General features: G+C 39.9%; 1 protein-coding gene across 2 annotated transcripts in view; it reads right to left on the bottom strand.

The window, feature by feature from the left end:
* LOC101613057 (contactin-associated protein-like 5) overlaps positions 1–14,610 on the bottom strand; it is a 408,379-nt gene extending 393,769 nt beyond the window's left edge. The window contains exon 1 of one of the 2 annotated variants that reach the window (XM_045151145.1): positions 14,212–14,610. In XM_045151145.1, coding sequence (XP_045007080.1) covers positions 14,212–14,293 — 82 coding nt within the window. In that variant the 5' untranslated portion in view covers positions 14,294–14,610. The remainder of the gene's footprint in view (positions 1–14,211) is intronic. The other variant, XM_045151146.1, reaches the window with a different exon arrangement.
* Between the last annotated feature and the right edge of the window lie 1,083 nt (positions 14,611–15,693).

Here is a 15,693-nt window from a genome sequence, read left to right as displayed (position 1 = left end):
CTAAAACCTAGTAATAGCAGTACGCCTCTGTATTCCATGTGCTGAGGAGATAGAGATAAGGGATCTGCAGGGAGTGCTGGATAGTTTGTCTAGTCAAATTGGTGAGCTATAGGTTCAGGGTCTGACTCTGTCTCAAAAAATAAGATGGAGGCTGGAGGAGTGGCTTAGCAATTAAGGCATTTGACTGAAGAGCCAAAGGACCTAGGTTCGATTTCCCAGGCCCCATGTTAGCTCAAGGGGGTGCTTATGTCTGGAGTTGGTTTGCAGTGGCTGGAGGCCCTGGTGCTCTCCACACCCCCCCTCTCTTCCTCTTTCTCTGACAAATAAATAAAAATAAAATATTTTAAAATTAAAAAAGTAAGATGGACAAACTGAAGTAAGGATCCAGGTTCAATTCTCCAGATCCCAGGTAAGCCAGATGCACATAGTGGTGTGTGTGCCTGGAGTTCATTTGCAGTGGCTAGAGACCCTTGCATGACCATTCTCTCTCTCTCTCTAACAATAAATAAATAAAAATTAAAAGTATTTTAAAAATAGCATGGCTTCAATCTCAGCACTCGGGAGGCAGAGGTAGAAAGATTGCCATGAGTTCAAGGCCACCCTGAGACTACATAGTGAATTTCAGGTCAGTCTGGGCTAGAGTGAGACCCCACCTTGAAAACCAAAAAAAAAAAAAAAAAGAAAGAAAGAAAGAAAGAAAACAAAGGAAAACAAAAAAATTGAAAAAATAAGAATAAGAATAATTGAGAGATACCCAAAGTTAATTTATGGCCTCTAAACACTAAGGCAGACAAATGTGCATGAAACACACACACACACATACACACACACACAAAGTGGTAAGTAAACACAGCGAGAGAAATAAATTCACATGTACAGATATATGAGAAACTTAACTGCATTTTAAGTAATTTTTGCAGTGTGAAAGCTATCAGGGAGATAGTACATGGTCTAAAACATTATCTAGAGTTTTTCCTAAGTTCCTAGGTTGATGATATTAATTTAGTCTTCATTTAATTTTGTTTTCCAGCATCTTGAATTTTTAATAATAAAATAACAATAAAAATGTATTTTGTAAAAAAATTGCCTGGGATCTATTCCAGTTAGAAGCACATTCAGGACGTGAAAATGCCACATAGAAGTGATCTGTGAACACTGATAGCCGATATGCCTCCTTGGGGAATTGCCAGAGCACAGTAATAATGCTTGGGTGCCATAAATCAAACAAGACATGCTTACTTTAATAACAGTGGTAAGATGTGGAGAAACATCCTTAGATTAAATATGCAAGCCCTAATCTCCAGATATTACACTGTCAAATGAAGACTACCTTAGATTTTAAACAAATAGGATCAGTTTTTTAAAAAGAATTATGACCATTTTGTAATCTATTAAACATAGGAACAAGGACCTGGAAAGAATAAAGGATGGCTTCTGGAAGGTGGCATTGCTATGCAGTAAATTAATCCAGAACAATGAGCTCAGATGGACTTTCTCTGATATCACACTGTGATATCAAATGTAGGAATGAAGCTCTGGATAACAGGACTGGATGGAGAGTGGAGTTTCAAAGGGGAAAGTGGGGGAGGAAGGGAATAACCATGGGTTATTGTCTACAATTATGGAAGTTGCCAATAAATAAATAAAAACAAAAACAAAAAATATTTTAAAAATTAAATCAATAAATAAACAAAAAAGAGAATTAGTAAATGATCATTCAACTACTATTAGCTAATACCAAGTCTAGATAAGAATGCCCAAAAATAAAAATAAAAATAAATAAATAAAAACAAAGGCAACAGAATTTTTGAAAACATAGTTCTGGTCAAAAATGTGAGCCTGAAAATAATTAATAAATGATAACAATAGCAAAAGTGGGGGTGGCAGGAGGAAATCAGCAGAGTGAGGTATCCCTGAAAATAAAGTGAATTCCTAGCCAGATGACATGCCTTTAGTGTGAATATTCTTTGAGATGGCAGATTTATAAACACCCAAAGTGATAAATTAAACTTTATGTTCCACACGTTTGTTATTTTACATTCTCACCTTCACTACACCGCAGGAACCATTACTCTAGCTTTACAGTGTGCTGAAGCATAAAACCGATGCGTGATGTTTCCCAGTGTTCACGCGATTTCAGGATGACTTCTACCCAAGCTGGAAGCCTTTGCCTCTTCCTAGATCACAGATTGCCTTTCTGGAAACTTGAGTGAAAGACGTTCAGCACTCATATCCAGTCAGTGTAAGAGTGAGTCAGAAGAGATAAAATAAAGGCCATATCATCTATGCATAGCCATAAGGATATCCATATCCACACGTGCCTACATACCCACATCAATGATTCTTTCTAAAACGTTGTCTCAGAAAGCAAAGAGACACAACATGAGATGAAGACATGTGAAACTGAGAAAGCTGGGGTTAAAACATGTGCTTGAATTCAAAAAGAAAAGTTGGGGGCTGGAGAGTTGGCTTAGCAGTTAACACTTGCCTGTGAAGCCTAATTCGAACCCTGGTTCGAGGCCGCATTCCCCAGGACCACATTAGCCAGATGCACAAGGGGGCACACGTGTCTGGAGTTCGTTTGCAGTGGCTGGAAGCCCTGGTGCGCCCATTCTCTCTCTTTCTCTCTGTCTCTGTCTCTCTGTCTCTGTCTCTCTCTCTCTCTCTCTCTCTCTGTCACTCTCAAATAAATAAATAAAAATAAACAAAAAAATAAAATATAGGCGTGTGCCACCAGGCCTGGCCAATTAAAAAAAAAAGAAAAGAAAAGTTGGATGTGCAGAAAGATCTGAATAGGGCTGTACGTGTGTGTGTGTGTGTGTGTGTGTGTGTGTGTGTGTGTGTGTGTGTGTGTTTATGTATATATTTAGGTTCAGGTTCCCATGCATATATGTGCACATGCATATGGAAACAAGAGGACACTGGATGTGTCATTGCTCTCTGGTGCCAAGCTCATTTTTAAATTTTGTTTTTTGAGACAGAATCTCATTGGCCTGAACCACCTGGGATAAGTCAGTGACAGCATCTCATCTAGTCTCCAGGCATCCATCAGGAAGGGGGCCTGCATCAGATTGCTGGATAGAGCATGTGAACTTTAGATTATTGCCTTCATCTAATATCAAGTGCATTTTTTTGCATTGGCCAGATTCCTAATGAAATAGACAAAAAGGCTAACAAATGATAATGTATAATTAATGACTTAAGATGTGATACATTGTACAGACTTTACCACTTTTAGATGAAAGCAATGTTCATTGAGGCTAGAGAAGAAAGGGCTAGAAGTGGTATGTGGGAAAGACCTGAACCAACAGAAGTTAGATTACAGGTCACAGCCTTGTACAGTTTGTCTGGGATCAAAATGTGGAAGCCTATTTGTATTAAAGGAAGGAAAATTATGTGAGTGTATGGAAGAAAGGAGAGTTTAAAATGGTCTCCTTCTGGACCTCAGATTTCAGATATAGCATTGACAAAAACCACACAATGAATATTAATAACCCCATAAAGGAGGGAACTCAGTGGAATGGGGTAGTGGGGGAGGAGGTAGAAGAGGATAACCTAAGGGAAATGTGACAATCACATGACTTGTTTACTCAGTAAAGTTCATAATTAATTTAAAAAAGTGAAAGGCAGGAGAGATTGCTTAATAGTTAAGGTGCCCACAAAGCCAAAAGACTCAGGTGTGATTCCCCAGAACCCACATAAGCCAAGAGCACAAGCTGGCACATGCATTCAGATTTCACTTGCAGTGGCTAGAGGCCCTGGAGTGACCATTCTCTCACTTTCTCCATCTTTAAGTTCGAACATGAGTCAGAACACATATTGTGATTCAGCACCCAGAACTAATCCTGTAGTGATGATGATGAGTAAGATGGAAGATTTCTACTGAAATCTTCTATTTCTATTGAAAGGATTTTGTTTGTTTATACATTTTTTAATTTTTATTTATTTGAGAGTGACAGACAGAGAGAAAGAGAAACGTTGATAGAGAGAATGGGCACGCCAGTGCCTCCAACCACTGAAAATGAACTCCAGACATGTGAGCCTCCTTATGCATCTGCCTAATATGGGTCCTAGAAAATCGAGCCTCTAACCCAGGTCCTTAGGCTTCACAGGCAAGTGCTTAAGCAGTAAGCCATTTCTCCAGCCCTTGTTTGTTTATATTTTGATGTATGGCCTCACTGTAGTCCAAGCTGATCTGGAATTCAATATGTAGTCTCAGACTGACTTCGAATTAATGGTGATCCTCCTGGCCCTGCCTCACAAGTGCTGGTATTAAAAGTGTACACATCCAAGCCTGGCTTTAAAGGACTTTTAACTGTGTTTGCTATATTAAAAGATATCTATGAAAGATAAAAAAAATAAACAACCATGTAGCATAGTCTTGGTTAAATGTGAAATGTCCTCTATAGATTCATGTGTTTGAACTGGTCTCCAGCTGATGGCACTGCTTTGGCAGTCTATGGCACCACTTTAGGAAGTGGAACCTGGCTGGAGAAAGTGAGTCACTAGGAGCCAGGCTTTGAAGTTTCATAATCTGTCCCCATGTCCTATCTGTTCTGTTTTCTGTTTTCTCAAGATGTGAAGAGGTGGGATTCATAGACACACATGCCTACCACAATGAATTTGCCACCATATCTTCATCTCTACTCTTGTCCAAGATCAAGTTTGTGGAGTCAGACTGTGAGCCAATACAAATCCTTCTTCCTTTAAGTTACCTTTTGTCAGGTATTAGACCACAAGAAGAAGAAAAGTAGTCAATATGAGTATTTACTTTCTCAAAGTTTTTGCTTTCTCAAAGCAAAGACGTGAGAGTTGTTACAAATACATATAAGGAACATATGTATATTTCTAAAACACATATTGCAAGGCTATGTGAAAATAATACAATATGCTAATGAAAAGAATATATTAATACATTCCTTGTATTCATCAACTAATTGTGTCAGAATTTTTTGTGTTTCTTAAATAATAATATATTGGCATAAATAAACATGAAGATCAAAGTTCTTATTGATCCAACCTGTATTTACTGTAAATGAACTTGAGCTAATTTCAAGCTAAATATGCATTAATTTCATATTCTGTTAGCCAACGAACTGTAAAAATAAGACCTAAATGCAAGATATACTTTTGCAATCCTCCTGTTGCCACCACTAAAACAGAGTAGCTGCAGTAGAACATGCTTAGAGTCTTCTCATCATCCCAGGCAATCATAATCAATTTCAGGAAATAATTAGACATTAATTTCCATCCAAATGCCCATTTCAACTTACTTAGAGAGGTAAATATCCATAAAGTTGATACCTAAGTCAATGTTGAAACTATAGTCACCATACTAGACAAGAGATCTCCAAAGCAGATTTCCCCTGTGTAAGTGACTTTGCCCTTTGACCAAACTCTTTTCAGTCCTCCATATGCAACTAGGCCCTAACCACAACATCCTACTTTCACCTTGCCTGATTTCTAGTTTTAGGTGCCCTTATAAATAAAATATTACTATATTTTTTTCTGCACCAAGCTTATTTCACTTTATATAACATCTCCTAGGATCCCTTTGTTTTCAAGATTGAATTACATTCCATTATGTAAACATACATAAATATTTCACCATTCTTCATTCATCTGCTGATAAATGCCTAGGCTGTTCTGTGTAATAATGGTTGTGACTAGTGCTGCATATGTAAGAGTGAAGAATTTACAAAGCCTAGCATACCACATAGTGCTGAACATTCTGCAGTTAGTGAGGAGGGTCTCTACTAAATACAAACCTGGGACATCAGCAGCAACAATGGGTATTAATCAGAGAACTGACAATTCTATTACAAGAGGATAGAGCCTGGCCATGGAGAGGTGATGGAAAGCTTTCATTAATGATACTGGTAGCTAAAAATTGTTGCACATTTGTGTGTTTATGCATGTACACACATGCCTGCACAGTGGTCAGGTGGTTTTTCCAAGCAACATGAAGATAAGTACAACAGGTGCATCATACTTTAGACAGGAAGACAGCCAGTGGTTGTCTAGACTGTAAGACCTATGATACACTTGTCCACTTTGCAACTTTCTTCAGTCTTCTATTTGCTTTGGTCCGTGTTCAGATGGATGTTTGTGTTTCCTGTGGCAGGTATTTAAATATAAGATACATAACAGGAAGTGTGTTGGCATGTCCCTTCGCTCTTTTTTTTTTCTGTCTTCAACATTACTATGGTCACCCATTAAAGCTCAATCAATACAGCTGATCCAAGAAACAGATGACAATTTTAAATCTCCAAGAATAATGCATAAAGGCAGCCAGAAATGTAGAGGTGTGGAATTTATGCTGGCAGATCAATTACAAATCAACATGGCCACCCAACTTCCCTTTTTGTCTTTCTTCAGAGCAGCCACTAATAGTGCTCATGATACCTGGTTCTTGCTGTCAGAATGGGAATGAGAGCCAGGATTGAGAGGTTTAACTAACATACCTTAATGACTAGTTCTCACTCTGCTGAAACACACCAGCACAATTTACAGACTAGATGATGTGGTGGGATGATGTTTACAAATAACAGACATGATGTGCTAGATGTTATCATGCAAATATGAAATGCTCTGCACAGAGAACATACTCATTTAGTATTCTCAGGAAAGAACTTCATTTCAGAGGACAGAATGCCTAGCATCTACAGCTCTCATTTTTCACAAACATGAAAGAAACTATAGAATGTATTTTAACCACAAATCTGTGCTTTTGTATATTTACTAGCACACACACCCCTGGTCTGGAATTTGCTTGGTTTTACTATTTCTCCAATCTGTGTCAACTGCAGTCACAAGCATACTTCTTTAGATCCTTACTAATTGACACCTGAATTGTTGTAAGCATCTCAGCTAGTTTCGCTGCCAACAGTTTTGTTCTATTTCATTCAATATTTTCAAACAAAATATGATTATGTCAATTAAATGTATAAAATCCTCCAGTAAAACTATATAGAATAATAATACAGATGTGGAGGGGTGCTGTGTAATGCTGTCTCCTATACATAATAACATGACCTTATAACTAGCCATATAAGACCTGCAATGATGGGGCTCCTCAACACTCCACCTTGGATGATGAAGGAGAGCATAAGGCCCCCACTCCTTCCTGAAGAATTATTGGCAGGTAATGGTTTTTGGGAGAGTGGGAAACATTTCTCATCAGTGATATAGACACTAGTAAGTTGTACTTGTTCTGGTAAGCAGTCCCTCATATATGGTGATGCAAGCAACCCTAATTAAACTTATTGAGACACACACACACACACACACACACACACACACACACACACGAATGTGCAACATCAAAAACAGATGGTTAAGTTGGCAAGAAAGAAGGAGTTCAGTAGAAGGTGATGGGGAAAGGAAACAATAGAAGGTAATGTGAGGGAATTATGATCAAAATTAATTTTATATATGCCTAAAATTGACAATAAAATGTTTTTTGAAATGTAACAAAAATATAGGCTAGCGAGATTGCTCAGTCTGCAAAGTGCTCCCTTAAAACCATAACCTGAGTTAGATTTCCAGAAGCTTTGTAAAAATATGATATGTGGTAGTATGCGTTTACAATTTCAGAGAGGGAGAGAAAAGTTAGCCAAAAATGAGAGATGATTGAAAATGAAAAAAAAAAAAAAAACAAAAGATACCACAGGCTAAATGAACATTTTATGCAAATAAGTTCAAGGTGAAGGAGGAATGTTGGAGAGATGCTGAAGATGAGGTTGAGAGCATCAGAACCAGATGCCATATCATGGTGTTCAAAAGGACTACTTCAGTAAAACACTTTGGTTTGGCATTGAAAGTCTTACTGAACAGGATGCCAATAGACATTCCCTTCATAGTATTATCACATGTTTATGTGTACATGGCAGTGCATTATTAAGTCTTTGTCAAGCTTTTATCCTTTTCTTATCAAACTTTTAATCAGAAATTATGAAAGAAAACTAATTCTTAGATGGAAATCCAGGACTGTGACTTATTGTCTTTTAACAAATTGATGTGTTTTATTTTGTGTCAAATCTATATCACAATGGTGTGTTTTTTGTCTTCTTTCTTAAGGTAAAACTTGGAATTGGCTTTGAGGAAAACTCCCAGGCTATACTTTCTGCACTGTGGATAAGTTATAGGGATTTATCTTCAGGAATCTGTGTCTAATTCCCATAGGTACTCATAGTACCTAACCAAACTCAATGAAGACACATCTTTCCTGTACAAAAGTTTAGTATTTGAAGATATATATGGTTCCAGATTTGTTCGTTGTTCAGCTTTGTGATTTTAGATGAAAATGGTTTAGCACTATAAACAAAATATTACTCATCTGTAAACTTGATCTATTAAAGTATATATAGCTGAGAAAACTAACAAATGTATTTGTGGTTAGTGAGAGATATCCAGTGCAGAGCAGCTGGCAGCAATTAAATTATATTATGCACTTGTTCTAATTAGAGTTCCTTTATAATTTTGGAGTATAATCACCCCAAAAGAACACAAGGGAAATGACTAGTAGGTTTCATCAGAGTTAAAGATAAAAACCCATTAGAAATAAGTGTACTATCAATGACTTGATCCATATTCCTTATTTAGTACATGAAAATTATTAGGATGAGTAAGTGATTGTATCATCAGGCAAAAGGTGGCAGAGTTTTGATGAATGAGACTTCTTTTGGGGACTAACAATGCCAGTATCTGGTTCCAAATTAGTACAGTGCAACTTCCCAATAAAACTTCATTAAGTAAATTTTTATTTTCTTCTGGACTATCAGGTATCTGGACCCCCCTTCTCCACAATGAGCATATAGTGGATATATTTCAGCAGAGTATGTGTTGTAAACTGAAAATTTTGCATCACCAACTAAAATATTTACAGACATTTGAAATCACACTGTAACAAGTGGGCATTGCAAAATTAAGTGATTCACCGAATGAAAATTGGAAGAGGAGCAGAAGGAAGCAAAGTGCAGTTTAGAAAATAGCCACTCGTTAGAATAACAGGGTGATTGTTGCTAGAAATTTTTCAGTGCCAGGAATGGGATACCTTCCAGTGAGTTGTTGGCCAGGGAGGCCCCTGAGGCCCCCAAAACATTATAGGCCATTGTCAAGGCCCTTGGTTTCCCACCAGGAATAGATGGTAAGACCCTATTGCTGAAGACTCCACATACTTGGGCTACAAGGCCACTTAGAAATCCTGCTGGAATTGATCTGATAACCTACTCCATGTAGACCAGCTGACAGAAAGCTGGAATAAGCCATTCTGCATGAAGTTCAATGGCAGAGAGAGAAATCACCAGTGAAGATACTCAACAGTAGACACTGCAAGTCTTAAATGTTGCCAGCCAGGCTAAATGAGCCAATGGGTGCAATAGTGGCACATCTGTCATGGTAGAAACCAACTGCCATTTAACTGGACTGGAGGCCTGTTCCATGGGAGGGAATACATCCCTGATACTGAAAACTTAAAACAGGTGTAATCATGAGCCCTAGGGGTGTAACGTCTGCTGCTGTCTGGCTAAATGTATATACTATGCTTATCAAACTTCCCAGTAAACACTTTTCTTAATGTTCATACCCATATATTAATGCTACTCTCACTTTTGGTAGAGAACCTTCTCTTTTCAGATGGCAGTGACCTTGGGATGACTCAGAAGGCATCATGGTGCTGGAAAGAAGTGACAGGAGTGTTCAACATTGCAATAGCTCTATCACACCTTCCAAGGTTTAGGGTCTATTGAAGAAGAGGTGGCAAAAAGAATGTAAAAGCCAAAGGGAGGGTAGGATTCCTTACAATGTGCTTCTCCCAGACACAAAATGGCCTGGATATCCATGACCTCACAGTGCCTGATACTACCTATACAAGACCATCATAATAGGAGGAAAAAATCATGACATCAAAATAAAAAAGAGGCTGATTGAGAGGGGGAAGGGATATGATGGAGAATGGAGTTTCGAAGGGGAAAGTTGGGGGAGGGAGGGAATTACTATGGGACATTGTTTATAATCATGGAAGTTGTTAATTAAAAAAAGTATGTGCTAAGCCCCCCCCCCCCAAAAAAAAAAGTACAGGGTGAGGGGCTTAGGGCAGTCAAACAGGAACTACTTTTTTTTGTTATATACAAGTCTGGTTCCCTGTTGAACAATTACTAGTCTAGTGTTTAATTTACAGTTTATATTTGGTTTGGAGACCTCTAGAGAATGGTATAATGTTTCTTACAGACCACCCACAATCAAAGTTGAGCCAATTTAACAATGGCAAAGCTTAAGGACACTTCCAAATGAGCACTCCAGAGCTCCCTTAGTTCTGACAGATGTAAATGCTACAGAAAGCATCACACACGTCTGTTAGCCTGTGGAGCCAGAGCGGCACAGTCTGCTTGCATGACTCATTGAGTGGGCTTGTCAGTAGTATTCCAATAATTCAGAGCACAACACACCTCTCCATGCAAATCCTTCTGAATGTGTTTGGCTTCCTTATAGACCTCAAAAGACATTCTTCATGTGATGAAAAGCATAGAGAAAATTTTATTTCTTTCTCAAAGGCATACCTTTGAGCCTCTCATATGCAGCAAGAAACATGTAAGGTGCTTGTGGTCAATTCAATGTATATTGGTCCAAACTAAAGCTGTTGGTAATTATGCAACAGGTTTAATCAGTGCCAGGGTGAAGGAGACAGATGACAACACATACCAAAGCAGAAATCTAAAGGATCCTGAGAAATAGAGTTAAAACACACCCATCATGGCTCAGAAAATTTTGTGGAAGAGGGGGCAGAAAGATTGTACGAGCCAAGAGTTGGGATGGTATTCCCCCCACACAATTACTAACTGCCGCTGTCACAACTCATAAACCACAACTCCATGGGGAACATCAACAACTCCACCGAGAAGGGCCCTCTGTGGAATGGGGCAGAATGGAGGGAAAAGAGCACGCCAATACATGATGTAGCCAAACAAAGTGTGCTCTTAATTAAAAAATAGATATTGGGTAAACCACACACAAAAAAAGAATTGTAGCCCTGCTAGTATTCTGTGCACTCTTACTATTTTCTGTGTGCAACTATCCCCATTGCTAAAGTCTTTCAACATGCCCAATACTGGAAGAATGTCTTTATTGAGACATTCTTTTGCTGTTGTTATGGTTGGAAAAGATACATATCTGGCCATCTGGCCTAGAGTGGTGGTGCATGCCTTTAATCCCAGCACTCGGGAGGCAGAGGTAGAAGGATCATGGAGAGTTCAAGGCCACCCTGAGACTACATAATGACTTCCAGGTCAGCCTGAGCTTACAGTGAGACCCTACATTAAAAAAAAAAAAAAAGATACATAACTCAATTGCTATTTTTTTAACTTGTTCAACCTATGTCCCTTGGAAGATTGGATAACCTAATGTGTATATAACCCCTTAACTGATGCATTATTTGAAGTCCAACTTTTAGACTTTCTAATTTCTGGTTTCCTTGAAACAAACTGTCAAGTCATACCAGTGTTTTTGTGTCAAAAGAGTTAAAATTATATATGAAATTTTTTTCCAGTTAGATTGCCTATTATGTCTATATTAAAATTAAGCCCATAAACCAAAAAGAATACAGCTGTTGTTTAATATAGTGGGAATTTGTAATGGGAGAAATTTCACATTTTGTCATGGGAAGGTAATTATGCTCTCAGCATATATTTCTAATAAGTAAATTGTAGCTGGCACTTTGAACCTGACTTTTTTTTCATTTTGTTTAATTATCAACCTATAAAATTTATAATTGACTAGGCATCTGCTTTTCTCCCATGGAGGTAAGTGGCCAAGTTGTGGTCAGATTATGAGAAAATGAAATAAACACACACACACACATGCATGCATGCACACACACATTCTACAACAATTATGAAAACATTATGAAAAGCAGGAAAACAGTAGTTATTTTTACTTCAACAAAGTCCCCACCTATAACTATGTAATATGAAGCAACTTGGGAAAATGGAATATTTTAATGCTGTTGTCACAAATGACATGATATACACTCTTCCAAATGTTAGAATAATCTTCAAAACTCATTTCTTCAAATCAACTTCAAATGAGACTTTTTAAAAGAAAACTATGAGTTTTCAAAGCATGCATATAAATGGCAGCGCATTGCATACAGATAGTGAATTCAACATCAGTCTTTAATGAATGAAAAGTGTAAACAGTAAAAGTGTAGCAGAATTCTATTTTTAATGTTTTTTTTTTATTTATTTGAGAGAGAGAGAGCAAATGGGCACACGAGGGCCTCTGGCCACTGCAAATGAATTCCAGATATGTGCATTACCATGTGGGTACTGGGAAATTGAACCTGGGCTCTTAGGCTTCACAGACAAGTGCTTTAAGTGCTAAGTCACCTCTCCAGCCTGAATTATGGATTTCTAATATTTTCTGTCCAAGATTTTGTCTCAGTTGTTCTGAAAGCCATGAGCATGTTAAGAAGTATAGCTGCTATCTGTTCACTGAATTAACAGAACTCTATAGTATAAAAACATGTAGTATCTTTCCTTAAGAACACTTGCTTCAAAATTGCAATAGTGATTGGAAGTGGGAAATCAGTGTGAGTAATAAAATACTAAACCTCATTATGACAAAGTTTTTTTTTTAAACATTCAGAAATGGCTTTCTAGCTGCCTCAGTGATGATAAGCTTGAGTCAAATCCTGTCCATATATGTTTTGTAACACTCTTAAAAAATAATAACCATGATTCAATTAGTTCACAGAAAATGCCATTTCATGGATTCCTGACATTTAAGGAAAAGTGCTTCTTGAGGAAGCCCAAACCATCTTCAGATGGAAGATATTCAATCTATTTTATGTATACTTCTCACTTCCACCTTTTTGAACCTTCAGAGTTTTCACTCTCTCCAGGTAGATGAATGTGCCAAGGGGGAAGAGATTTATAATCTCACTTTTGCTTCATTTGGAGAACACTGGCCCCTAGTGTTCCAGATGGTTCCTGTAGCACACCCAACATCCTCTCACTAAGTAAACCACTTAGATTTTTTTTTTTTTTACACGTCATGGGAATAATTTCACAGAAGAGGAAAAGAAGAAGTGTTTAGAGGAGGGAAGGGAAAAAGGAGAAAGTATAAATAGCAGAAGAGAAAAATGTAGTCTCTTTCTTGGCTCTAAATGTTCTATGAAATAATTTCCTAGCTAATTTCCTCAAACCTTTCATACAACATACATAAATATAGTTCGTGGGCTTCCAAATTGTCTTGTTATAGAAGTACCAACTCTTCTTTATACATCTTCTGGATTGAATTCCCTGAGGAAGTAACACTAAGACAAGATTCTCTCAGTCTTCCTGGAACAAAGGGATGAGGAAAGAGGTAGACCTTTCCAGATATTTATAGTCCATATTACAAAATAAAATAAAATAAAATAAAATAAAAGTGCTTCAACCTGGATTCTATTTCTGAGGTTCTTGGTAGCCATAGCAGATAGGTGAGCAAGTCCAGACAAGTGAGGCACCTTGATAAGCCACCTTCACAAGCAACACAGATGGCTTAATTTCATTCACATTTAGGAGTTGCCAGAGTTGGAGAAACTTCCCTTCTTCTGTCTAGAGAAGCATCAAGAAATGGAGCTTGAACCTCTGATCGTGCTAGAGATTAACTGACTCTTCAAATGCATACTGCAGGTGGTAGCTGCCCAGTGTTCAGACTTACTGCCTATCAAATTCAATGCTCTCCACTTGGCTAGGTCAGAACCTCTGTGACAGAGTTCGTACTTAGTGCACACTTATTGTGTTACGTTCGCAGCAAGATTTTTGGGAGTGGGGTGTGCATCAAAACCCTTCCTGAGAGCCTGAGACAGTCATAGACAATCCACGTAGGGCAGCAGTGGCTGGGAGCATCTCTGTCCTGTGTGAAGATGCTGGCGACAGGGAGGGGAGGGATCGGTTCTTAGAGAAGCCCTTGTTGAGTTTAAGAATGCGGAGCCAGCAGGAGGCTCAGGGAACTTGGTGAATCCAAAGAAGGGCAGGGGATCCAGCAGGGCTGGCTACAAGAGCGCTAACTTTGGGATGGTGGAGTGCTGGAAGCACACTGAATAACATTTTTTATTCCTTTCTCCTCTGCCCAGAGCAGAAGCAACTAAGTACACAGGGACTGTGGGTTACCTTTCTGACTTATCTCACATCCCATCTCATCTTCCCGCTCCCAGCACATGGTACTCACAGTTTGTCGCTGTTAATCCTAAGTGCCACAAACTGGCGAACACCAAAGTCAAAACGCTGGTCAGCCGTGGTACAGAATCCATTTTCCGAGAGAGCCGTCCCTCCCAATGGAATCCCAGAGTCGAAGGTGCCAACCGCGGATTCTCTTTCTCCCTCTCTCTCTCTCTCTCTCTCCTTCTCTCCTCCACGCCGCCTGAACCCTTCCAGCACCCGTGGAGAGGAGCTCTCTCTTTCACTTCATCCTTTTGCCCCTTTGCCCAGTTGAGTTGCTGCGCTGAATTTGAGGCGGGGGCTCGTCAGAGGCTGAAGCTGATGCTACCGTCAGTCCGCGTAACCGATGCTTTCAGTCCTCGCCCGTCTCTTCCTCCTGGAACCACCCCCCACCCCTCCTTTTATCTTTTTCTTTCTTTCTTTTTTTTTTTTAAAGTGCGAATTCAAACTCCAGGGCAGATTCCAGATGCCCAGCCAGCTCTGCGGACGGTCAAATGCACCTCGCCCTGCGCGGGAGCTGGAATCAGCACCGAGGTGGCGGACAGCTCCGCTGCTCCTCATTGGCTGGCCGAGCGCGCGGCCCCGCCCCCGGCCAGCCCCGCCCCGCCCCGCGCTGCGCGGTCCCCCGGAGCCACCTGGGCGGGTCCGCGGCCCACGCGTGGGTCCCCAGCGGCCCGGCTACTGCTCTGCGCTCGGGCTAACTGAGGGAGAGAGGTAAGGGGGAGAGCGGGACGTGGAAGAAAAGAAGAAGAATCTTTTTTGCCTTCCCTTCTCCACCCATCCCTCCATCCTCACCTACATACTACATACTTCTTATCTTCCCAACATCCCAGGGACCTGAAATTGAAGTCAGGTTTTGGAAGCACGCTGCCTAAGGAACACTAAAAGTAAACGGGCGCGCTAGGAAAGAGCTTCCCATGGAGAGCTTGCAGTGACCTACACACACACCCTTTCCTCCCTTCGCGTGGGGGCAGCAAGGGGAGCGGGGTGTGCGGGATTTGGCTTCCCCAGCGTTCCCCAGCATTGCAGGCGGAAGGGTGGCTATTGATCACGACGAGCTTTCCAGTTCAGCGGTTTCGAAGTTTGTCCTCCTCGGCTGCTCCCCCCACCCCGAGGCCTGTTGCTGGGGTTCATCTTCCGTGTCTGCGTCACCGTGGTGACGGGTGGAGCTTTGATTCTTTGGCAAATGCTATCGGGTGCTAGGTGCTCGGTGGGTTCCCGAGACTAGGTGTTTCGCCAGCGATAAATAGAAAAAGGACGAGACAAATGGGTGTGGAGATGATGAGGGTCAGGGTGGGTTAGCTTTGATTTCTTCCTAGAGACCCCCAATTATAAATCCTGGTCTTTTCTTTGGTTTCTAGTCTGTATCTGAGGACTGTCTTGCTCTAACACAACTCGTTTTGTCTCCACTGAAAGCTGACATACATTAACAACAGCAATGCTGTCTTCGCATTAATCAATACAGTAATAGCAAGCAAAGTTTTCAATCGAG

Source organism: Jaculus jaculus, chromosome 5 (genome assembly GCF_020740685.1).
Source record: "Jaculus jaculus isolate mJacJac1 chromosome 5, mJacJac1.mat.Y.cur, whole genome shotgun sequence".
NCBI lineage: Eukaryota > Metazoa > Chordata > Mammalia > Rodentia > Dipodidae > Jaculus > Jaculus jaculus.
This window is presented reverse-complemented; position numbering and strand designations above follow the sequence as displayed.